At 50.7% G+C, this 22,509-nt stretch overlaps 6 protein-coding genes across 6 annotated transcripts; 3 read left to right on the top strand and 3 right to left on the bottom strand.

Annotated features, from left to right (window-relative positions):
- Positions 1-4,184: 4,184 nt before the first annotated feature.
- On the bottom strand, positions 4,185-6,028 carry LOC131211742 (E3 ubiquitin-protein ligase TRIM37-like). The gene is made up of 4 exons (XM_058205335.1): positions 5,948-6,028; positions 4,803-5,864; positions 4,556-4,741; positions 4,185-4,495 (listed from the first exon to the last, which is right to left on the bottom strand). Exons 1-4 carry the CDS (start codon positions 5,950-5,952, stop codon positions 4,240-4,242), a joined length of 1,509 nt encoding a protein of 502 aa, XP_058061318.1. The 5' UTR covers positions 5,953-6,028; the 3' UTR covers positions 4,185-4,239.
- Positions 6,029-8,271: 2,243 nt separating this feature from the next.
- On the top strand, positions 8,272-9,089 carry LOC131212229 (probable ribosome biogenesis protein RLP24). Its single transcript, XM_058206011.1, has 2 exons — positions 8,272-8,420; positions 8,485-9,089. Exons 1-2 carry the CDS (start codon positions 8,340-8,342, stop codon positions 8,992-8,994), a joined length of 591 nt encoding a protein of 196 aa, XP_058061994.1. The 5' UTR covers positions 8,272-8,339; the 3' UTR covers positions 8,995-9,089.
- A 155-nt stretch (positions 9,090-9,244) lies between these two features.
- LOC131212228 (neither inactivation nor afterpotential protein G) lies at positions 9,245-11,789 on the top strand. Its single transcript, XM_058206010.1, has 5 exons — positions 9,245-9,413; positions 9,475-9,677; positions 9,737-9,982; positions 10,048-11,258; positions 11,336-11,789. The coding sequence occupies exons 1-5, from the start codon at positions 9,254-9,256 to the stop codon at positions 11,466-11,468; spliced, it is 1,953 nt and encodes a 650-aa protein (XP_058061993.1). The 5' UTR covers positions 9,245-9,253; the 3' UTR covers positions 11,469-11,789.
- A 328-nt stretch (positions 11,790-12,117) lies between these two features.
- LOC131208845 (stress-associated endoplasmic reticulum protein 2) lies at positions 12,118-13,983 on the bottom strand. Its single transcript, XM_058201754.1, has 3 exons — positions 13,836-13,983; positions 13,435-13,496; positions 12,118-13,357 (listed from the first exon to the last, which is right to left on the bottom strand). Exon 3 carries the CDS (start codon positions 13,291-13,293, stop codon positions 13,099-13,101), a length of 195 nt encoding a protein of 64 aa, XP_058057737.1. The 5' UTR covers positions 13,294-13,357; positions 13,435-13,496; positions 13,836-13,983; the 3' UTR covers positions 12,118-13,098.
- A 906-nt stretch (positions 13,984-14,889) lies between these two features.
- On the bottom strand, positions 14,890-15,549 carry LOC131212662 (small ribosomal subunit protein uS12). Its single transcript, XM_058206606.1, has one exon. It carries the CDS (start codon positions 15,495-15,497, stop codon positions 15,066-15,068), a length of 432 nt encoding a protein of 143 aa, XP_058062589.1. The 5' UTR covers positions 15,498-15,549; the 3' UTR covers positions 14,890-15,065.
- Positions 15,550-17,522: 1,973 nt separating this feature from the next.
- LOC131209298 (exonuclease 3'-5' domain-containing protein 2) lies at positions 17,523-20,786 on the top strand. Its single transcript, XM_058202333.1, has 6 exons — positions 17,523-18,034; positions 18,116-18,592; positions 18,666-18,806; positions 18,898-19,220; positions 19,283-19,814; positions 19,880-20,786. Exons 1-6 carry the CDS (start codon positions 17,829-17,831, stop codon positions 20,628-20,630), a joined length of 2,430 nt encoding a protein of 809 aa, XP_058058316.1. The 5' UTR covers positions 17,523-17,828; the 3' UTR covers positions 20,631-20,786.
- The last annotated feature ends 1,723 nt before the right edge of the window (positions 20,787-22,509 follow it).

Below are 22,509 nucleotides of genomic sequence, written 5' to 3'. Positions count from 1 at the left end.
TTCAATAAAAGAGTGCATGTTGCTAAAATAATTTTATTGGTTATGTTGGTAGACTCTTCATATGAACGTATATCTGTCATTCTGTCACTTTATTCATTGGTTACCAGCCGTTGAGTATCGATGTGCCACAGTAGTTTTTACAATGGGAAAAAAAATCCAAATTTAGTGCAAAGGAAGGTTTAAAAGTAAAGGAAATTTATGAACGAATCTTGAAAGTATATAAGAACTCTTCGCCTTCAATTAGTACAGTAGAAAATGGGTTGATGAATTTAAACGTGATCGTACAAATTTGAAGACGATCAATGTCAAGGATGTCCAAAGACAGCAATAAGAGGCTACAGAGTGGTGTGAACCTGGTTCTTCGGCTCCGAAACGAGTTCGTGTCCAGGCATCAATTTTTTGGGATGCGAAAGGAATTTTCTTTGTGGATTACTTGAAATCTTGTAAAACAATAAATTCTGATTCTTGTAACTTTTTCGACCAGCTGAAGGAGAAAAAAGTGAATTTATAAAAATATCCCGGTTTGTAGAAGAAAAAAGTCCTTTTTAATCAGGAAAATGCAGTGTGACAAAAGCTTTTTGACAATAGCAAAAATCGATGAATTAAACTTCGAATTGATGGAGCATTCACCTTATACACTAGATTTGGCCTACCATAAAATTAACAAGATTTTTCTTATCGAAACGCAAAACTTATGAAACAACCTGCTAGTATGAAGTCGGATGGGTTGTGATGAGAGATCAGCATCTCTGGTGCTGATGAGGGAACCGTAACGGCGAGCAGCCAAGTTGTGACAGCATCTCCAGCGTAATTCTTGGACCAAAAAACCGCCCTTACTGCTACCCTCCTGAGGTTTTGTAATTAAAAGGAATTCCAAACTTGTCCAGACCTGCGCCAGGGAAGTACAGTTGGGGATTCGTAAGCTCGGCATCGGCATCGCTCGGCAGCCGGACGGCGATGTACAAATCGGAACCCTGTACATCGGCTAATTGCTGTCGGCGTAACGCGACCGATTGCGGTGAATGGCACCTAATTACGGGCGGCAGCGAGCGTAAGCGATAAATCAAACGACAATAGATTCGGAGGGCGAAACAATCGGGAGGCTCGCTAGTCGTCAATTCGACTGTCGCGCGGTCCCACGCAATTATCGCGTGCTCTCTTTTCTAAAAGTGCATCATTTGGGGCCCCCGGCAATCGCGCTGGCCACTTACTTTTACACCACACTGTTTGAACTCCGTTCCGATTGCCGTTTTGGGGCCGCTGTGTTGGTTCAACAGTGCATAATTTAGGCACAGCGCCATAATGCATAACGGCGCGATCCCTATCGGCTGCCGCGGCTTCCTCGCATTGCACCGGCATTAATCCGGCCGATCTTAATGATTACGGATCATCTCGGTCGGATAGAAACGCTGGCGATGAAAATTATATCACTATCAACCCCTGGTGCCTGGTGTTACGTCAGCGATCCCGTTCTGCTGCTGGAGCACCGCCAGCCCGAAGTGGGCCGATTCTTGACCGGCCGTGTTTTATTGGGAACATTATTTTATTAAAGTTTCCCAACCAGTCGATTTCCGCCCGGTCCGCCCGGACGGCCAGGAAAAAACCAATCACTTTTGTAGCCACTGCAGCGGGGTAAGGCCCACCACGTGCCGCGACCGCACAGGTTGGTTCCCATCATCTGGCGCTCCATAAACGGGCTCCATAATTATATGAATTCATTATTTCAATGTTTTTCGCCCGTTCTCTTTTCTTTCTTTTCTCCACGCTTTTTTCCGGCCAACGAAAGCAAAAAGCCCACTGTGAGCATCACTCCGTAAACCTCTTGGGCGAATTAATCAGCGAGCATTTCACAAAATAAAAATACCCCAAAAGCATAGCATAGCTCCACCGCGCGCGGCCGACACAATGAGCGATTGGAGCGGGGCCTTTCAGCGCCGGAAGAAGCCAGCCCGCTGGCGGCGAAATAAATTAACCAACCAACGCAAGATCGTCGACAAGTCAAATAGCGGAGCGAACGAAAACGAAAAAAGAATGAAACAGAAATTATATCACTTCGCGAGCGCGAGCGCGCGATCCGCAAATCAGCACATCAGGCCGTGGGCTAAAATCTGGAGCGAAATCTCGGAACGACGACGGAAAAGTGGTGCATTTTCCATTCGGCGAAGCGCACGCTCGTTGCGCCACGTGGCGTGAAAAGGAAATAAGCGGGAAAAACGGTGCACAACGGTACGGAATCGCGGACTGCGAAACGGGCAACCCCTACGACGTTGTTGGCCGTAGAGGGTACAACCTTTGCGCGGGGCCGGTCATTAGTGTGCGCACGTACGCCAGAGTGTGTCACAGGGCCACCACGCCACCGGCAGTGGGTCTCGGTGCATGATGAATGGTGTACGATCGAACGATGATTGCAGTGCAGGAGCCAAACACAGCTCGATCGATTTGACCAAGAAAATCTTCGAATCGCCGGGAAAAGCGTAAGCCACCCATCTGGTGCAAGGTTTGAAGGCTGCTCATATCCAAATAAGGGTACTACTTTCGGTGGTACAATTTTAGTAGTACCTTTTAAGTCCGATGCGACCCGAACGAAAGACTTCAATGCGTGTGAAAATCGGGGTTCGTCGCTTGCGGGCCAATACTCGCCAAACTCGGCGGTCGTTTCGGTTTTCGCAAGCGAAAGCTAACAGCTTTTTAGTGGCTCGTTTCGCCTGTGGACAGTGCAATTAATTTGCTCCAGTAGTTTTTAGTAGTATCCAGGGGAGGGTTTGTGTGCGTTAGGCCGCATTATTACTGTGCATTCGTTGGCCACACTGACCACTGCCACGGCATGCTGATGATCGACAATGACATTTTTATTTTGAAAGTGAATGGCAGTGGACCGTTCGGAGGAACATCCCAAGCCACGAGTCCGAGCCCGAGCCCGTGCATCCTCTCGCGCTCGTGTGCGATCGTTAATTTTATTACTCCTGCCAGCCAGCCTGCCTGCCTGCCTGGCTGCCGGCCGGGGTTGGCCTCCTGTGGCGCAGCAGGTACGGTACGGTGAAATGAGCCGCTTCTATCAATCAAGCGCCGCTGATGCTGCACGGTACCGTTCCGAAGAAGGTACCCGTGGGGCCGTGTAAATAAAATTATGTCACTAGCGCACCGGGGAACGGGGTCTTGTGGTGCCGTCGGCCCCGCTGTGGGGCATTACGTTATGGCACGCCACGCGGATAGTGGTGGCTGATAAGCCCCGCTAATGGAAGACGAATTCAAAGAGTGTTGAAGAACGGCCTTAAACGGAAGAGATCTCTGCACGATGTCATTGATCTGGAACGTTCACTCAACTGCTCGTTCCGGTGAGCCCCGGTGCTGCGTTAGAGAAAATTAGAAACTTTCCCGAAAGATCGCACGCACTTTATTGCACTCCTTCACGCCGACCCGAACGACACGACATAAACATATCAGCAATCTGAAGCCCAGCTGCCGGCCATTCCAACGAACATTCCACGGCCATGTTAAGGCTGCCCTCACTCATTGCTTCCCAAAACCACCCGGGCCAGGTGGTTCCCGAAACGCGGAGGCTTCCTAAAAGGTCTGCGATTGAACTTCACGTAAGAAGCCAACCGGACAACATTGCACATAAATCTGCAGCTCCTTTCACCCGGTACCCGACCGAAGACCGTATCGTTCCCGGGATTTACCTTCACTACCTACCAACCGCAAACCGGCGCGGGGCTACGTTACGCGCGGAAGGCCGGAGTGAAGTGTGATTGCGTACCTGCCCGATTGCGGATGCTTTGGTTTGGTCCTGCCTTTGAGCTTGGGCCGGTTTGGCGAGGAACATCTTCCCGATGCGACCGAGGTGGGAAGATGCTGCACAAACCAGGAAGCAAAACTCACCAAGACCTTCCAAGAGGAACGGCCTCCAAAATGGCACTCTTTGGTAGCGCCAGCCGGTACAACATTCACTTTCGAATCTACCGAGGGCATTCCGGGCGTTCTTCCCGTTCGGGGCCACATCTTCGGTGCATGTGATCGGCAATCTTGTCCCTGGTGGTGTCTGTGCTCGATCTTCACACTATGAGACTGAATGAGAAATTGTCCTTGATCACGTCCTTCACGATCAGTTCATTTGAACTATCTATTTACTATCCCATCTTACAGTTTAAAGGAACTTCTTGCCTACAAAAAATAATTTGCCCCAAATAGAGAGAGAGAGAGAGAGTGGCAGAGCGAGCGGAAGCGAGACGGAGAAAGGTATCAACGGGATTCCGTGGGGGATGGGACCGGCTGTTCCCAGTCGCTACCGGGGCCACCCGCCCGCATGCTGTAGAGCAGCTCGAGCGTATCGTTCCGCAAATAGTTCCCGTCCAGGATCGTGCTGCGGGGCGCCAGGACCCAACCGAACACCTTTTCCGACGGCGGCCGCCCATTCCGCCCATCGAAGCTCTTGTGGAACGTTTTGCTAATCGTCTTCTGGTGCTCGCAGTGCAACAGCTTCACGGTACATTCCACCCTGTGGACGAAAGTGCTTCAATCGACGCATCGGCCAGTCCACGCCAGTCGACTCACTTACCTCGTCGGTGTTCCTTCGATGAGCTGCACGTGGCACCCGATATGGTCCGCCACGGTCGAACACCAGACCGTGATGAGCCACATGCTGCCACGGCTGTCGATGAACTCGTGCCGATACTTCTCCCGATGGAGCGCCGAAAACCGGCCAATCGTAAACATTCCCGTCTCAAAGCTGCCCGGAAGGTCTCTGCAAAATGAGGAGCGGGATCAGTTCAAATCAAACTTTGCGTTACCCGGAGGGCACTTACATTGTAAGGGCAACGGACCCCGGAACCTGTGCCTCGTCCGACGACGGCACCGGTTTCCGCAGGATGCCATCGCAGATACTCAAGATCTGCGACTTTTGGTGAATGACGTGCGGCTTGTTGCCGTGCACCAGGTCGTACCACATGTCGTCCAGCTCGTGATCGATCTGCGCTATCTCGTCCGTGATCTGGAACCGCTGCTTGATCAGCCCCAGCACCTTCTCGTTGTGCTGCTGATCGAGACTCTCGAGAGCGGCCTCGGCGATCGCGTCCAGCGCGCGGCGAGTCTCGATCTTCAGGCGCCGAAACAGCTGTACACTCTGGTCGATCCGCTCCGCCCGCACCACCATCCGTTCCCGGTGGTGGTGCACTTTATTGATTTCGCCCGACATCAGGCTCAGCGTTTGCTCGAACGTCACGTCGAGCGCCTTGAACGTGTGATCCCGGTGCAGTGGCTCGTCCACGTCCGTGGCGCACTGCTCGCAGATACACTGGCTGCAGGTGGCACAGTAGAAGTTCAGCAGCTTACCGTGGCGCGGGCACGGCACACTCCGGTTGTTGGATCCGGCGGCCGACTCGCAGCCGACGGCGACCCCCGTCGATACGGGATGCTCCGGCGCTGGGCTGTCGGGCCCGGCGGACATCTCTTGCAGTTCGCGCACGAGATCATCGAACCAACGCACCTTTACCAGCTGCTCCGCTTTCAGCACGACCTTGCAGTGCGGACACGACTCGTCGCCCAGCTCGAGCCACTCGGTGATGCAGTGCGCGCAGTACAGCTTCGAACACTGCGGGCACAGGTGCGGGTTCTTCAGGCTATCGAAACAGATCGTGCACTTGAAGAACCCGTTGAATCGCACCTGAAAAAAGCCGCCCCGGGGTTCAGTGAACCGCGTGGACGACTGAACCGAAGCGGACTTCGAGCAACACGGCTTCGGCGAACGACTAGGGCCGGCAGCCGGCGGCTCGGGACTGTAGCTGCGCGGTGTGCGGAGAAACGCCAAATCGATCCGATCACTGCGATCGGGAGAATCGATCTGCTCCGCCGGGTCGGTGCGACTTTCACTGAAACAACGAAACCGGTGTTATTAGGGCGACGCAGAAGAACGCTCCCGACATGGCTTACGGACTGAAAAAAAAACCTATACCTCATTCTTTCTCGCTTCTAACTCGGCCACAGCGATCGCGAAAAGCAGCTTGAAAGGGTAATCGTACGGCACACGGACAGTAATCACACAATAATCGTTCGCACGGCTCCACAGTCCACGGTGATCAGTCACGCCAGCGAAAGTGAAATGGAGGTGCCTGTGTTCTCACCGGAACGACAAACGACTTGCACTGGATTCTGCGGGCATTTGGGCCACATTGAACAACAAGGATCAACAGGCCTAGGTTAGAGTGAAAGGGACATAGAGAAAAAGTCAGAGAAGTTTAGAGCACCGTTAATCAAAGGCAAGAATTGGGGCGTCCGATAAGTCTTCCGGCTAGTTTTGAGCGAAGTTGAGTGGGTTTTAATTGCTATTCAGTTATTCGACTTTCTGTAGATTATTTTCGTTTCCACTACTGATCAATGTTTTGAGATGCAGTTGAAAAAGTCCTGTTCCGAGGACCGAGCTTTGACCGTACCGTCGGCCGTCGGCCGTCGGTCGACTCGTTGCTTACAATTTAACAAAATGTGTTTTATTTTTGCAAGCCACATCACCCAAATGGTAATTATTTAATGCTTTTTACACTCCGGCGCTTCTGCCGGTGGCCGTGGTCGGCTTGACATTTAAGCTGCAAATTTCCGTACGCCAGTTGTGTATCCTTGGTTGCTCAATGGCTCCCTCGGGGACAGGCGACTCGGCTAGTGGCGATCATAACTATTGTCCGAAAAAAAAACGAAACGAAACCTCCACAAACGCCAGCCAGCCAGCCAGTGGTGTTGTTTGGCCGTTTAGCGCCAAACGATAAACCTTGTCTTGTGGCACAAATTATTCGACCGCTACAAATGAGCAGAGTGATTCACCAGCGCAGCGCAGGCTCTCTCGAGAGTCCCCGAATGGCGGTTTGTGCGAAATTCGCTTCGCTTCCGAAATTTCACTAATTAACCTAGACCTAGACACCAGCGGGCCGGCGACGTTCGGAAGGCGCTTTAAAGCTTTAAAGGTAACTTCCCTTCAATCGGCACGAAGGTGAGCCATTCATCATCGCTACTACACTACGGCTCCGGCGGACGATAAGAAGTTGGACGATCGGCAATGGAAGGTGGAAAGTGAAAGGAACAACTTCATCATCGACGGCGACTCTGATGGCGCTGGTTCCTCCCGAGTTTGAAGATCGGCTCACCAACCCAAACCAGTCAGCAAATCGTACCGAGCAGATCATTTACATCACCCCGTTTCATCACTCTAATGCTCGCTAATCAAACGACTCTGTGCGCGATGCTGCGACAAGAATGCGCCGTCCAGCTGGGGCTCGCGGTTTGAAATAAACTTTAAGAGCTACAATTAAACCATGTTGAAAGAGACCACGGCACCAACCGAAAGAAAGGGGAATTAAGGGCGCCCGCCATAGCCATGGTTAGCGCCGCGGATCCTTAGCAATCAAAAGCTCTCCAGCACGGTGATGTCGCGCGGTGATGATCAATTCGTTGCATTGTGCCCACCGGTGCTTCACACAGTACCGTGCTCTTGTTTTAGTTTTTTTTTGTTGGAGCTTCTTTGGGGTGCCAACACTTTCCACTCGGTGACCCACATCCAGGGCGTGCGTTAAATGAGACATTACATATAGTATTTTCCCGCAGTGCGATTGCGTAAGGTGTTTCGTACTTGATCATTGGGATGCATTGTTGAATGGTAAGGTCTTCAGTTGCCTTATGCTTATATGCTTCAAATCACGTCTGATGAGTCAATTCTAGTGGGATGTGGAAGCTAATCGACGTCTAATCGACGGGAAATTGATCGCGAGCACAAGTTCATGGCACAAGAGCACAAGGCACCAACACCTAATTTGCTCCAAATCAAACGAGCCCCTCCCGGGGTACCCAATCCAGTTACACGTTTTATGTTTATTGCACTCCATTTCCATTTCCTCCACTTGCGTGTGCGCACTATGTTATGTAAGGAAAAAGATGGAAAAAGAGATCCACACACGAGCCATCCCATGGGATGCTTTTATCTCGGCGCTGAACACTCTCAACCGGTTCGGGCGTCGGGCAGTAGCGTTCGTGTTTTGCAAGTGCTTCTTCCTGTTTCCGTGGTGTTGCAATCCCGCTGAAGCTGTAAACATGATTCGATGTTCATGCATTTCGGTTCACTGTATCCGCTCCTTACAAACGGTCATTTTAAATTCATTGTTCAAACTGGTCACCCTCATTCCACAGTCAGATCGTTTGACATTCGCATTCGGGTTGACAGCTGGCAACACTGCCGGCAGCGAAACGCGAAGCATGCTTTTTCTGACAGGAGCCTTTTATTTATTTACGGCGCGCGTGGTGTGTTCGGTGCCAAACATCGTGCATCGAAATTCGTCGAAAATCGCCATACAGACGCTCGCAAAATGCGTATCGAAACGTGTTTCTTTTGCTCGAGCAAAATCTTTCCCGGACACGGGATGGTTTTCGTTCGAAACGACTGCAAGGTAAGCGAACGCTGGCACGGTCTCGCGCGCATGTGACTCACTTTCGAGTACGTTCCTCCGGCAGGTGTTCCGGTTCTGTCGTTCCAAGTGCCGCCGGGCGTTCAACAAAAAGAAGAACCCCCGCAAGATCCGCTGGACCAAGGCGTACCGGAAGACGCACGAGAAGGAGCTGACCGTCGACCCGAGCTTCGAGTTCGAGAAGCGGCGCAACGTGCCGATCAAATACAACCGCGAGCTGTGGTCGAAGACGATCGAGGCGGTGAAGAAGATCAACGAAATCAAGCACCGGCGCGAGTGCCACTTCATCATGCAGCGGCTGCGGAAGGCACGGGACCACGAAATCCATCGCGACATTGTGGACGTGCAGAAGAACATTGCCCTCATCCGCTCGCCCGCCATCGGACTGAAGGAACGGCGCGCTCGAGAGGAAGCCCAGGAGTCCGCCCTGCTGATGGACGTAGAGGGAGCGGACGGCGAGGAAGCGATTCAGTACGTGGACGCACGGGCGCTCGAAAAGCAGCTCGAAGAGTCGTCCGAACTGCTCGAGGATGACGAGGAAATGTTGAAGGCCTAGATATGTGTATGTTGTGAAACGAAAAAGGAAGGAATGCTGTGGCCCAAACACGGCCACAAGCAATAAAAAGCGTCTATCGATTGTGATTAAAGCAATGCACTATGATGTATTACGCTGCCACCGCGTCGGTCGGCGGTCACCCGCCTTTAATAGGATTACTCCCGAACGCGTTCCCTGCCGTTTCGAAGCTCGTTCGTTAGCGTGAGGTGTTCAGTTTGCCGTTGAATTCGTTTCAGGTCAGCAGCTTGACGCACACACGATGGGCTGCTTGAGGAAGCTCTTCCTCACCGTCACGCTTGTGGCCACCGTGTGCTGCGCGGTGTTGCTCATCCTTTGGCTGTGGCTGGGTGTAGAGCTCATTCCGAATCAAATACGTGATCCGCGGCTAATCGAGGGCCTATCGTTTGATTACATTATCGGTGAGTGCAGATCGGATTGCGAGGCAGCTCCGCCGGTTAATTTGACTCCATCGTTAACCAGTTGGCGCCGGAACTGCCGGTTGCGTGCTAGCCAATCGCTTGTCCAGCGATCCCAACGTATCCGTGCTGCTCGTCGAAGCCGGCGGTACATTTGGGGCCGCTTCGATCGTCCCGATCATGAGTACCGCTATGCAAGGGACCAAGTATGATTGGTCTTTCCGGACCACACCACAAAAGTACTCCTCACACGGTTTAGGGGACCAGGTGAGACACTGGGTCAACGTGTTACGGTCCGGGCAGTTATGGTCCGTTTGTGCTTCTAGCAACAACTATTGCCGCGTGGCAAAGGATTGGGCGGATCGGGGCAGCTGAACTACATGCTACACTCTACTGGTATACCGAGCGATTTCGATCGATGGGAGCAGCTGGGAGCCATCGATTGGAGCTGGCAAGCAATGAAGCCGTATCTGGACCAGTTGTGGCAATGGCGACAAGCTGAGCAGAACGGGCCTACCCAGGACGGTATGAATGAGTGTATGCGGGACCGAACGTCGGATGAGCTGTACGAGGTGAGTGATTTCTTAATCCGTAACGTAACGGTGTCCAACCGTTTTTTTGTATGTTCCCTACGCAGCTTAAACAGCATTACACTTCGTTACTGCCAGAGAGCGACGATGGTGGTGTCTCGATAGCGTTTTGCCAGCAAAAACAAGCGCAGCGCAATCCCCGGACAGGCGATGCGGCCCTACACGTGAGGGAAGTGAACCTCCAGGAGTCACTCCTGGCGAAGGTGTTTACCGAAGCACCGGCTGAGCTCGGCAAGGATTACGTGTTCGAACCGGCCAGATACACGATTCGTAATGGCATCCGTTGGAGCAGCTATCACGCCCACCTGCGGACCGCCTTTGGACGTCCGAATCTAACCATTCTCACGTCGACCACCGCTGCCAAGGTACTGTTCGACGAGACGACCAAGGAAACCAAGGGCCTAGTGTTGCAAACGAGCGGATCAGAGGTGCCGCGCCCGGTTGTGGTCAGTGTGCGGCGTGAAGTCATCCTTAGTGCCGGTGCCCTGCAAACACCGCAGCTTCTTAAGCTGTCCGGCATCGGACCAAAACTGGAGCTTCAACGGCACGGGATCGGAGTGGTGCATGATTCGCCGTCCGTTGGTCACAACTATTTCGACCATCTGAACCTGCCACTGTTTGTGACGATCAATGTGACCGCGAGCGTGACGGTGGACAAAATTCTGTCGGTCGAGTCAATCGTACAATATCTGCGCCACGGTAAAGGTGTCTTAGCCACGACGGCCATCGCGGGCATCGGTGGACAGCGTGGTGGCCGCCATGGAGTGATCCTGTTCGGTATGGGCAGCGTCGATGAGCAGGCACTGCGCCACGTGTCCAACATGAAGCAGGAAACGTTCCGGGCCTTTTTTCCGTTTTACCGCAACGCCAGCCAGGAAGGGTTCCTGTTTCTGAGCACCTGCCACCAGCCACGGAGCCGGGGGGCGATCTTTCTGCGCGATCGTCACATCACCAGTGATCCGTTCTTCAATCCGAATTATCTGAAGGATCGCGCCGACATCGAGTGTATGATGGAAGCGATCCGTCTCGCTGCCCGGACCGTTGCCACGGACGCGTTCCGCAAGATTGGGGCACAGCTGCACTGGCCGCGTATCAAGCGGTGCGCCAACTTTGGCCCCCCGGAAAGCGATTCCGGATTGGCACCCTCGGATCGGTATCTGGAATGTATTTTGAGGACGTCTGCCCTCACGGGACACCACCCGGGAGGAACGGCTGCCATTGGGCGCTCTTCGGAGGCGGTCGTGGACAATCAGCTACGGTGAGTGCACTACTGTTTGAAGCAATATTCTTCGGAAACCTCCGTTTAAAGACCACCCCGTTTTTATGGTGTCTCAGGGTCAACGGGGTGAAAAGGCTGCGCGTCGTTGATGCGAGTGTATTTCCGTCGCCCGTGTCCGGAACACCCAACTCGGTCGTAATAGCCGTCGCTGAGAGAGCAAGTGCTTTAATACGGACTGGTAACAACTGATCATTCATTAATGTACATGATTATGGAAAACTACTTCCTTTTACATTTGAACAATCAAACGAAAAATGGCGCAAAAATGTGGAAACATGAAAAAAAAAGTTAAAAAATTATTCCTCCCCGACGGGGAATCGAACCCCGGCCTCCCGCGTGGCTAACGCGAAACTGCATCTGCAAGCCAATAACCTTTGTGCGTGTTGGCACTTGGCAACTGATAACACACTGATACTGGCTATGCGATTTAAAAACAAACAATATCATCACCATTTTCTCGACGACCATTTTCGTCAATTCAATCCGACGCCGTCCGCAACAATCGACAAAATTCATCACCACAAGGTAAATAATAAATAACACGGCAGCGGCTTTGCCAAATACCAACTGCGCAGGTAGCCCGCGGGCGTGCGAATCATTTCAATGTCACCGCGCTGCCGGGGATGCGATCCGTGCGATACACGGAGTTTGATTGTACTGCGTCTTAAGAGGAGTTAAACTGGACGATAAGAGACGGGAACGGAGACGCAATTTATTGAAGAAAACACGGCGATGATGGAAACCGATGTTTGCGAGCCGAAAATCTGACCCTGTTAGCCCCGCCGCCGAATGGCATTTCGGATACGAAGAAAGGGCACGAAAGTATCATCAGTTTTACATTGATAGTATATAATGTTCACCAAATTAGTTTTGTCGACTTTTTCCAGGTTTTTCTCTTAATGTATAATACCGCCAACTTTCGTGCAATTTTGTCTCGCGCGTCTCGCGAAAGCTGCGGTATCGAAAGTGTACGAAAAGTGAGTCTGAGTGTTGTAAGGGTGTCTTCCATGCGCTATACTTGATATTGCCGGCTATTTGGCGACGGCACAAGGCGGATACACGGTTGGTCAAGAAGCGGATTAGGCTGGGTGTCGTTCAAAAGAGAACCAAACACCGCAACCAAGCTGAGTGAGAAGGAGGTTTTGTGTTAGGTTTTATACATGTTTTTTTGTTTGTTGATTTAACGGGTTCCTGATGGGACCGAATCCTGCCGTGGTGTTTAAACTTCCCTCAAACTTCGTCTCCCAATCTATTTGCGCGAGTAATGTACGTATGTTAGTTTCCGACGTGTGGAAAGGAGTTTGAGGAGTTTTTCACGTTTATCTGTAAAGATAAAGATTCTCTCATTTGCTGCCTCTCGCGGCAAGGCATTCGGTATCCGGCACTGTCCAGTGGAAACGGGAAATAAAAACCCAACGTTTCACAACCTAACTAACGCGACGGAACAATCGTGAGTGACAAAAACTGAAATTTCCAAACTTCAGTCAGTGCATGGGACGCTCTAATGATAGTCACAGTATTGCCGTGGTGCTTAGACGGGGGACTTTACATGGAATCAACACTAAACAATGGAATAAAAAACAAACAACATTCAGAATCATCGGGCGCGGTCGTCGAGCTCTGATGCGCCAAGAGCAAAACGAATCCTACCTAGGGGTTCCCCCGTTATGCATCCGGCGGACGTAAAAGCAAAAAGTGCAAAAAAGTAAGGGCCATATCGATAGTGGAAGTGGGGAAAAGGATGCAAAATTACGTTGCAGTGAGCTCTGCTGGCTGGTTGGTTGGTTCCTTCTCCTCTCGTTGTCCTTCGCACGGTTCCTTACGCTATGCGGATCGACTGAATAATCTGGAATATCGCCGAGCCGCACACGACGAAGATGAACAGTGCCAGCAGCCACGGGCCGACCGGGTACTTCTCCTCAGCAGTTTTCGTCGATTTGGGCACATTGCCCCGCATCGTGATGTTCTTGCTGGCCTTCTCGTTGGCGAGCTTGATTCGCTGCTTGGGAGCCATTTCTCTGTAGGTTTGTGGGGGTTCTGTTGTGCGTGTTTCACTCGGCGAGCAAAGAGAAAAGCGTCTGCCAACACAAGGAAATGCGAAATTTATGCTGCATGTCTTTTGGCCTCGTTGCAAAGCCCTGCGATTTATGCTTACCTCTCTCCGGTCCGTGGTGGTTTGTTTGGCAGGTGCGTTGCAAAAGCAGGCGACGGCAAATTCTGTAAGCAACAAAGACACGGTACCATATAAGTTTCGCCAACGAAAAATTAATGCAAGTGAAAGAAAGTGCCCGAAATGTGCGTTGCTGGTCCGCCGATACTTTCACTACGTCGTCATTGGGTAGCAACTCCCGTCATCTCGTGTGTCTGGCTCTTATCGGTACACCTTGAAAGAGCGTGTGCCGACGTGGTACAAAGTGTGTCTGAGCGCTAACAAATAGCGTTTGCGACACGGGCGAGAGATCTTCTGGCGGGTTCAGTTAGAATCGGAAAAAGGCAACTCCCAACGCACGAAAGTCCCTATTTAGTTGGGCAAAAAACTCCTCCGGGTTTGCTTACACAAAATCCGGAACACTGGCGAAGGCTCGACCGGACTGGCTCGCTGATAACTTTCTGGGCGGCTGGGCAAATTACTACTGCCGTTCGGGCAGCAATTAGCCAACCAAACACGTATCACTCAACACGGGAAAAACGAGAAAACGACCGACCGCTTTTTGACACCTCATCAAATCTCACTGAGTTCCGCGAAATGTCAGCGTAAGCTTGACGTTTGCGCTGCGATTATGTTTATTCAAGAAAGCAATTTACACGAACATCAGTTGCAAGCTACACCAGTCAGCGAGCAGAGTTAAACAAAAACTTTTACTACAAAACGAATATGTATTGAAATTACTGATACGAAATTGCGAGTGACGAAAAATATTCCAAAAACAATAAATTATAATTATGTAATTAGTCAACTATCGACACTTGTTCCGATAACACTTTATTTAACATGAAAATTACAATTTCAAGATGTTTGGGGCGCATCAGTTAAACGCAAAACTGAACCAATAGCCGGTTTGCACCCCATTTTGGAGACAGACACTTCCAATTCCAACCCGGGGTTATTCATTTACGCGGCCCTATGTTCCGCAGACGGAACCCCACAAGGCGACATAATTAGGTTATTCATTTACAAACAATAGCAAAATGTAAACATACTGTGCATCAACACAATTGACCCTTTCGGTAACAAAAAAGGTGAAATTGGGTCTAGTCTAATAAACACAGAAGGTTGAAAGAAACGCATTGATTAGACGCTGTTTACCCTGGAATAAAATGCCCAAAATAAGGATCTCTGTGCAATGATCGGAACAGTTGACTATCCATTGACGGTCAGGGGCATTGGCACCTATTTTCCGGCGCAAATCGTAGCGCATTCTCAGCAATCGTGGTCATCGTTGCAATGTATGTAGATGATTTTTTGTAGATTATCCGTGTTGACATCGGTGAATATAGCAGCAACGTTGACCTGCCACTGGCTGTAAACCATTTTCCAGACGAAGTACCTAAAACAAAACCAATTTTCTCAACGTGCTCGCAGCACACGACAATAATTACACAAAATCCGTTTATGGGTGGTACAAGATCCTTCCGGGCAAACTTGTATTTCTTCCTTCTGATGTGTCACGCTTTAATGCGTCCATTTCCCACTCGTTTCACATTTTTCACTCCAACCTCATCCTGGTGGTTCGGTTCGAAAACGCCAGGACACCGTTGCGCGTTGCGAAGCACTTTCGATCGCGCTTACGACCGGGGACGTTCCTTCTTCTCCTTGTACAGAGCCAGCAACGAAACGTTGGCCACCTTCACCACCTTGAAGCGGACACCGGGAATGTCACCGACGGCGTGACCCTTACGACCGAAACCGGCAACCAGCACCTCGTCGTTCTCCTCGATGTAGTTGAGGCAACCATCCCGCGGCACGAACGCGGTGATCTTTTTGCCGTTCTTAATCAGCTGCACACGGACGCACTTGCGGATGGCAGAGTTGGGCTGCTTGGCCTCGACACCCACTTTTTCCAGCACGATTCCCTTGGCGTGTGACGCTCCAGCGAACGGGTTGGACTTCCAGCGCGTTCCCAAGTGGGCCTTCTTGTAATCCTTGTCTGCCCAGCGCTGATCGCGTCGGTGTCGGATGTGCTTGCGAGCGGTACGAATTCCACGTGGTTTACCCATTCTGTAATGGCGTCCGATTCGAACGAAAACTTGCGAAGAAAAGAGCCTGACACACGGTGACAGCTTGCACGGTCAGGGTTGTAGCCGCCGGCGAAGAACGCTCAGAAAACTGACAGCAAGCAGGATTTCGCTGTCAACTGTGAACGTTTTCGCCGGCAGTGCGCTGAATGTCGGATTTACGAAGCGCCTTAATTATTCCAAAATAAAAACCACAATTTTTAATAGATTCAAACGAAATGTTATTCCTGGCGTACAGAAAAAGCTCCATTTGGAAAATTTACACTTCAAATCAGAACTTGTAAAAAATACGGCAACACGTCGATATTGAATGAAATGAAGATACTACATACTTGATTGTCGCTACTAAACGACTTAATTGTAGCGAATGATTTGAAGAGCGGCGTCTGCTATTGAAACGCAAAACTTATGGAAGAACCCAGTATTTGCTGCATTACTTGTTGCACTTGCACTGCTTATCTTTTTGGCGGATAAGGTAAACTATTGCAGATTAACTGATAACAGATTGACTGATAACAGATTGCAAAGTGAGCCTATAAGTATTGGAAACTGCAATGTTTGCTGCACTCTTGTTACACTCTTGAGTTGCACCACGTCTAATGAATATCGTAAATTTGTGAAGTGGAAATTAACGGTTTCGAGTTCTGATTTCTTCATATAACGACCGTTGTATCCATCGTTGATTGTGCAAACCATCGAAGAAAACTCCGCACTTTTCTTTTAATTACCATGGGGGAAGAACGTGAATCAAACTTTTGGACCACCGCAGCCATTGCTGCTGCGGGCGTGGTCAGCGTAGCGTATGGCTTATCGCGTCTTATGCAAAGTAGTTCCAGTGAGCAACAAGAACAAAGTCAAAGCTCCCAGAGTAGGACCAATCGGCTTGCCGATTTCTCAGCTGGTCCGTCGGCCTCCAATCGCACAGCTCTTTTGCGGGGACAAGAAATACGTGTGGTCAGTACGACCGAAAGTTGCCGGCAAATCGTCAACAGGCTGTACCAGTGAGTGTTGGTTCTGTGGGGATAGTTTTCGCTTCATTAATTGTAATCACCTGTTTCTATCGTCCTCTGATATTGATTCTACAGAGATTGCGAAGATTATAATGTGCTGGGATTCGATTGCGAATGGGTGACACTTCAGGGCCAGCGGCAACCGGTATCTATTTTGCAGCTAGCCTCCCACCACGGGTTTTGTGCAGTTATTCGTCTACGCAAAATCAGTAACTTACCCTGGGAGTTACGGAAACTGCTGATGGACAGAAGTATCGTTAAAGTGGGGGTAGCGGCTTCTGACGACGCGTTGAAACTTCGCGAAGACTACGGTCTCGTGGTTAAAAGCTTTTATGATTTGCGTTTCCTGGCCGCACGGATCGGCCTCACACAACGAAGTCTGGCCGGATTAGCGAAAGAAACTCTAAATATAACAATGGACAAGGACTGGTGTCTTCGAAATTCCGATTGGGATAGAGCGAATCTTTCCGAAGAGCAAATAAGATACGCAGCCGATGACGCGTACATTGGTGTCCTAGTGTGTAAAGAAATGGTTCGCCTCCTGTTCCCCCGGTAAGTCTAAGAAGGAGTCGTTTTCAAAAACTTTGCCTTACTATCATTATGATATCATTTCAGCCACTTAACGATAACAGACTCAACGGTCCTATCCACTGCTCTTGAGGTAATGACCGATTTCTTGGATCTACCATTCCCGACTAACTATACTTTTCACGGCTAACAATTGACTGTACTTAAAGTAAAAAGACGTTCGAAAATGGTTTTTATCACTTTAATGCGCGGCATAATTTTATTCAAAACATAAAATAATAAACCACATTAACAAATACAATAACAAAACCGAAAATAAAACGTGTTTCAATTATAAACGGTCCATTCCGAACGCACAAACGTCAGTGGCGTAGATTGCGTCGGGGCGGGTCAGCACTGACACCAGCGACGTTCCATGCGTCAAAACACGGAGACCCTCGGAACGGATCATCGAATCTTTCATCGAAGGACCGCGCATAACTTTGGCTCTAGTATTTCTACACACGGAACCACCTTCCGCAGGTCCTGTTCGGTGTGCGACCTGCAAGACTTTTCTTTTTCTCTTCCCCCGTCGGTGCTTCTGTTCTGGCACGGAACGGAACATTCGTGCCCCGCGTGGCCACCGTCACGTCTCCGGTTTGGCCTCCGCTTCCATTCGCGTTTCCGGTAAAGCAGCACATCGGTGCAGAAGGAACCCCGCCGCACAGTGGAGCGCACGGAACGAACGTTGGCTTCATGTTGGGACAGTTGGCGGTCCGCTGACCGATGCTCATAAATGTTGACCGAGCGTGAAAAGACCGTGGTCTCTACTGCTGTCCTCGCCGCAGTCGGTGTCGGTGTAATCTACGTCCTGTCGCGCTACCGAAAAGGCATCATGAGCCGCCTGAAGGGACTGAACCAGCGAGATCCGTTGCGCGGACAGCAGGTCCACATCGTCAATACGGCCGACGACTGCCGATTGATCGTGAGTACGCTGCACAAGTAAGTTGCCCGCGGGTGTCCGCTTCCGCATGCTTCGGTCGTCCTCTAACACGATTGTGTGTCCGCTCTCGCCATTCCCAGACACTGTCAGGAGTACAACGTGCTAGGGTTCGACTGCGAGTGGGTGAACAATCAGGGCAAGCGACGCCCGGTTGCTATGCTGCAGCTGGCCTCTCACCGAGGGCTCTGCGCGCTGATACGGCTGTGCGCGATCAGCAAACTGCCCCAGGAACTGTACGATCTGCTGAACGACGACAACATCGTCAAGGTCGGAGTGTCGCCGTACGACGATGCGCGGTTGCTCCGCGAGGACTACATGCTAAAGGTAGAGAGCACGTTGGATTTGCGCTTCATGGCCGAACGGGCCGGCCTGGAACCGTTCGGTATTGCACGATTGGCGAACGAGGTGCTCGGATTGACGCTCGACAAACATTGGAAAATTCGTTGCTCCGACTGGGAGGCACCCGAGCTGTCCGACCGGCAAATTAAGTACGCCGCCAGTGATGCCCACGTAGCGGTGGAATTGTTCAAAAAATTTGCCTACAAACTGGTGCCACAGTGAGTTTTGTCTCTTGGTGTGCTCCGTAGCATGTAGTGAAACTCACGGCACGGCCACTGTTGCTCATTTTAGCTACCCCTGGACGAGCCGTAAAGTGGTGCTCGGTCAGGTGCTGGAAGAGATGGACTGCTTCATGGATCAGCCGTACAACAGTCGCAAAGCGAAGTCCGGCAGTTCCAAGACGAAGGCAAAGAACTGTCTCAACCCACAACCGTAAGTGTCGGCGGCGCGGCAAGCTAGCGCATCTCAAAACGGTCATACGGCTGACGGCTTTCTTTTCTTCTTCCTTACCTTACCCTCACAGTCAGCAGAAAGCGGCCAAACGGAACTATTCGACGCGAACGAAGCCACTGTACCACAACTGTCTGCTGGAGGCGCCGGACGGTGAGCTGCTGTGCACGTGCGACCGTCGCAAAGCGGAATGGTACGTGCAGCGAGAGCTGGGTGACGTGATGGGCTTCGACCCGTACACCGTACGGCTGCGCTTCGAACCGTCGGGGCGCGCGGTCGACGAAGCCGGCAAGTACTACCAGCAGGCGAAGGAGAACATTTGCGTCGTATGCGGTGCGGACGAGTGCTTCAATCGCAAGAACATTGTGCCGCGCGATTATCGGAAGCATTTTCCAGGTAACGGTCAATTTTAGCCGGTTTCGGTAGGCCAATAAAAACAATCGGTTTCTCCCGCACAGTGATAATGAAGGAACACGTTTCGCACGATGTGCTGCTTCTCTGTGCCGATTGCCACCAGCGCAGCAACATCACCGACGAGCGGTTGCGGCAGGAGCTTGCGGAAGCGTGCGACGCCCCGCTTTCGGGGCAGAAGAACGGTTCCAAGGAGATACGCCTCGAGTCGATGGCCGAGATTCGTAAGGCGGCCCGAGCCCTGCTCTACAGTGCGGCGCAGATACCCCCGGAGAGGCGGCAGCACCTGGAGCAAAGGCTGCTGCAGTTGGTGAGCGAAAGTGCGGCACCGCAGGACGATCCGTGGGGCGCGGTACAGGTAACGGAGCTGACACCGGAAGTGTTGCAGTTTTACAGCAACATCGACGTGTCGGTTCGCAACGAGCTGTACTGTGCGCACGGGGAGCGTGTGGTGGAGCACTTTAAGCAACGGCTGGGTGGCTTGAGCCAGTTGGAGCGCATGTGGCGCGAGCATTTCCTGAAAACCATGCGCCCGAAACATCTGCCCTCCCTCTGGTCGGTGGATCACAACTACAAGCGGTGCGTCCGGGGCTGCACGTACTGACAAGAGGTGCCACTTTACTAATCCCGCGTTTCGGTTGCAGGTTGGAGAGTCGTGCCGGCGAAGGACGAGTCGATGTGGAGGATCTTGCCATCGCCGGCATCAGCCTGCTGTCGTCGCCGTCGACCTCGACCCGATCTCCTTCCAGTAACTCGAACACCTACGGCAGTCGAACGTTGAGCGACGTTCCGTCACCATCAACCCGCTTCTACTCAAACAGGGAATTACAGGCACGGGGGGTCAGCGCGAACGGTAGCACCGTGACGAGCGTTTCACCCCAAACGACACAGTACAAATCCTTCCAGCAAAGACACGGTTGGACGAATGCTTCGGACGGTTCGTCGATCGATGGTTCGACGGTGTTCAAAACCGTCCATCAGTCGCCTTTCACTGAGCACGGCCAGTCCAGCACCCAACAGCAGCAACAGGATAGTGAGCTTTCGACGGAGCGCGACTTTGCTTCGCTGCAACTCACCTACGACAGTGACGATTCCAATTCGACACTCTCGCAACCATCTTCGACGCTGCTAAACTCAAACGGTACGTTCCCGGACGAAGAGGACGAGATGTTCGCCGTGGAAGCTGTTCGTGCGGTAAATCGCGCCATCGACTCGAATGGAAGCAGGCTGCAGGATGAGGACGACACGGACGAACGGAGTCTGAGTGCGGTCGACAGTTTGGTCACCGACAGCTCCTCCTCGTCTGGCACCGCCACCAGAGGCCATCACCAACGGCGCAGCGACCCATCGCAGGCTACCCGTCACGGCTCGTCAAACGCCACGGTGACGTACTAAAACCCCTTGTGGGCGACTGGAGTAGTATCCCACTCAGGAGTTGGTAGCATCCTTGCGGCAGACATTACTCTACTCAGTTAGTATTTGGGCGTGTGATGCAGGAAAAAGGTCACGCCTCATAGTCAACCGCGTAACGAGCGTGACGAAGCCGGTCAACGGTTCCCAAATGTAACAAACACTTACAATAAAATATAATCTTTGTTGGTTCTGAACCAAAACAGCACTCTCCTTGCAATGGGCCAATTGCCCTAACCGGTTCGATTTTGAGGTGAGTAATGTTTTGCGTTCAACATTTTCGGCGATCATTGGTCGATCGATCGATCCTCTCGGCACGTGGTCTAACATTTTTCTGCCAAAAAACCCATTCATCCCATGTTTTGGAGACGTGCCAAATCATTTCCCCATCATGTTCGTTGCAGCAATGCAGTCGGCCACCACCGGTGCGCGTAACGGAAAACGGGAAAGGAATGTCGTGGATTCAAAGTTACCGTCTGATCAGGTGGAGACGAAGCGTCGTCAGCAAAACGCATCCCAGCGGACGATGGATAATAATAAATTCATTCATTTACTCTGAAAGAAACCGAAAGCACCAAGGAATGGTCTGGTCTTAGCGAAGATCCCATTGAGAGGCACACCTAAACTTCTGGGACCGCCTTGTGTTCCGCCGCCGTTTGCATCGCGGTTGATACCTTTGTCACCATTTCTGTCTCAAACCTTGACCTTCAAAAGATTGTTGGACAGGCCCCGCACCGTCGGACCAACATTGTAGACCTCTTGGGCCAGCTCAAAGCCAAGATTGGTTATTGTGACAATATCTGACACGAGCAAGAAATCTTCAATTGCGCCAATTCAATAAATGCAGTGAATGGCGAAAATAACTTTAGTTCAAGAACACAAAAGATGTTAGGAAATAAGAGGATGAAAAATTTGCTTTAGTCAATCAAATATCAATCAAAAAAATTAAATAAGATGTGTAAATTACAGTTTTGCTGTATTTAGGGATGATTAATACAAGAGACAAATCTTGGTCAAACATATTTGGAACAAGCCAAATTTCTCTTCGGCGAAAATAACCTTCGTATCCGCAATGCATACCATTCCACGCAGACATTGTGGCCAAACATCCTCGTTTTGTTATGTGGTCTTTTCTACAATCCTCATTTATTATTTTGGTGCAGATTGATTTGATTAATTTAGCTAATTCTGTTAAATTGAGTGGGATACTTTCGCATACTCCAAGGTTCATGAATAACCACATGTTATCAGTAGTTTGCTGGTCTGGACAAAGATGTTCATAACCTAAAACCTTCATATTATCATCCACGAGATACTACATGACTACTTCAGGCTTGTGGATTGCCATAACATCCTGTGGTACGGAGAAATCTTCACCAATAAGACTTCTTCATTCATGAATGTTTTTGCTTTCACCAAGTTCTGGCCAGCTTTCGAGTCACCATGACCAGGTAAGGTCACCAACTTGTAAGATTCATGCAAATAATGCCTCCCTGGAACATGATGCCGTTGTAATTTGTTTCCTAATGATGATTTAGAACTCAAGAAAGTTCAACTCCTTGTAATGATGGTTGAGTCATACCAAAAATTAATCACTCCAAAGCAGCTTTTATCACAATAAGTGAGGTTTCAAAGCATTCCTGTACTAAAAAAATTGTATTGTCCATGGTTGGGTGCAGAGATTTGTTGAAAACAAGGTCAGATTTATCTATATGTGATAGGCTACGTCGAATGATATGCACGGTAGGGAGTTGTAGACCTTCTGATTTTCGATTTTGGCCAATATATTGGGCGTATTGAAAATGGTTTATGAAGGAGATATTAAGAATACGTTTTTGAACTCATTTTGGTGTTGACTTCTTGC

This window comes from Anopheles bellator, chromosome 2 (assembly GCF_943735745.2).
Source record: "Anopheles bellator chromosome 2, idAnoBellAS_SP24_06.2, whole genome shotgun sequence".
Lineage (NCBI taxonomy): Eukaryota > Metazoa > Arthropoda > Insecta > Diptera > Culicidae > Anopheles > Anopheles bellator.
This window is presented reverse-complemented; position numbering and strand designations above follow the sequence as displayed.

What these genes read in the sequence shown, in the direction of transcription:
- LOC131211742 (XM_058205335.1), bottom strand. An exon ending in GGGTCCGTTGCCCTTACAAT is followed by an intron (nt 4,742 to 4,802) that starts GTAAGTGCCCTC and finishes CTCATTTTGCAG; the next exon opens with AGACCTTCCGGGCAGCTTTG. An exon ending in ATCGAAGGAACACCGACGAG is followed by an intron (nt 4,496 to 4,555) that starts GTAAGTGAGTCG and finishes TTTCGTCCACAG; the next exon opens with GGTGGAATGTACCGTGAAGC.
- LOC131212229 (XM_058206011.1), top strand. Translation starts at nt 8,340, where the DNA reads ATGCGTATCGAAACGTGTTTCTTTTGCTCGAGCAAAATCTTTCCCGGA. An exon ending in TCGTTCGAAACGACTGCAAG is followed by an intron (nt 8,421 to 8,484) that starts GTAAGCGAACGC and finishes TTCCTCCGGCAG; the next exon opens with GTGTTCCGGTTCTGTCGTTC.
- LOC131212228 (XM_058206010.1), top strand. Translation starts at nt 9,254, where the DNA reads ATGGGCTGCTTGAGGAAGCTCTTCCTCACCGTCACGCTTGTGGCCACC. An exon ending in ATCGTTTGATTACATTATCG is followed by an intron (nt 9,414 to 9,474) that starts GTGAGTGCAGAT and finishes ATCGTTAACCAG; the next exon opens with TTGGCGCCGGAACTGCCGGT. An exon ending in CGTCGGATGAGCTGTACGAG is followed by an intron (nt 9,983 to 10,047) that starts GTGAGTGATTTC and finishes TTCCCTACGCAG; the next exon opens with CTTAAACAGCATTACACTTC.
- LOC131208845 (XM_058201754.1), bottom strand. Translation starts at nt 13,293, where the DNA reads ATGGCTCCCAAGCAGCGAATCAAGCTCGCCAACGAGAAGGCCAGCAAG.
- LOC131212662 (XM_058206606.1), bottom strand. Translation starts at nt 15,497, where the DNA reads ATGGGTAAACCACGTGGAATTCGTACCGCTCGCAAGCACATCCGACAC.
- LOC131209298 (XM_058202333.1), top strand. Translation starts at nt 17,829, where the DNA reads ATGTTGACCGAGCGTGAAAAGACCGTGGTCTCTACTGCTGTCCTCGCC. An exon ending in AACTGTCTCAACCCACAACC is followed by an intron (nt 18,807 to 18,897) that starts GTAAGTGTCGGC and finishes TTACCCTCACAG; the next exon opens with TCAGCAGAAAGCGGCCAAAC. An exon ending in TTATCGGAAGCATTTTCCAG is followed by an intron (nt 19,221 to 19,282) that starts GTAACGGTCAAT and finishes TCTCCCGCACAG; the next exon opens with TGATAATGAAGGAACACGTT.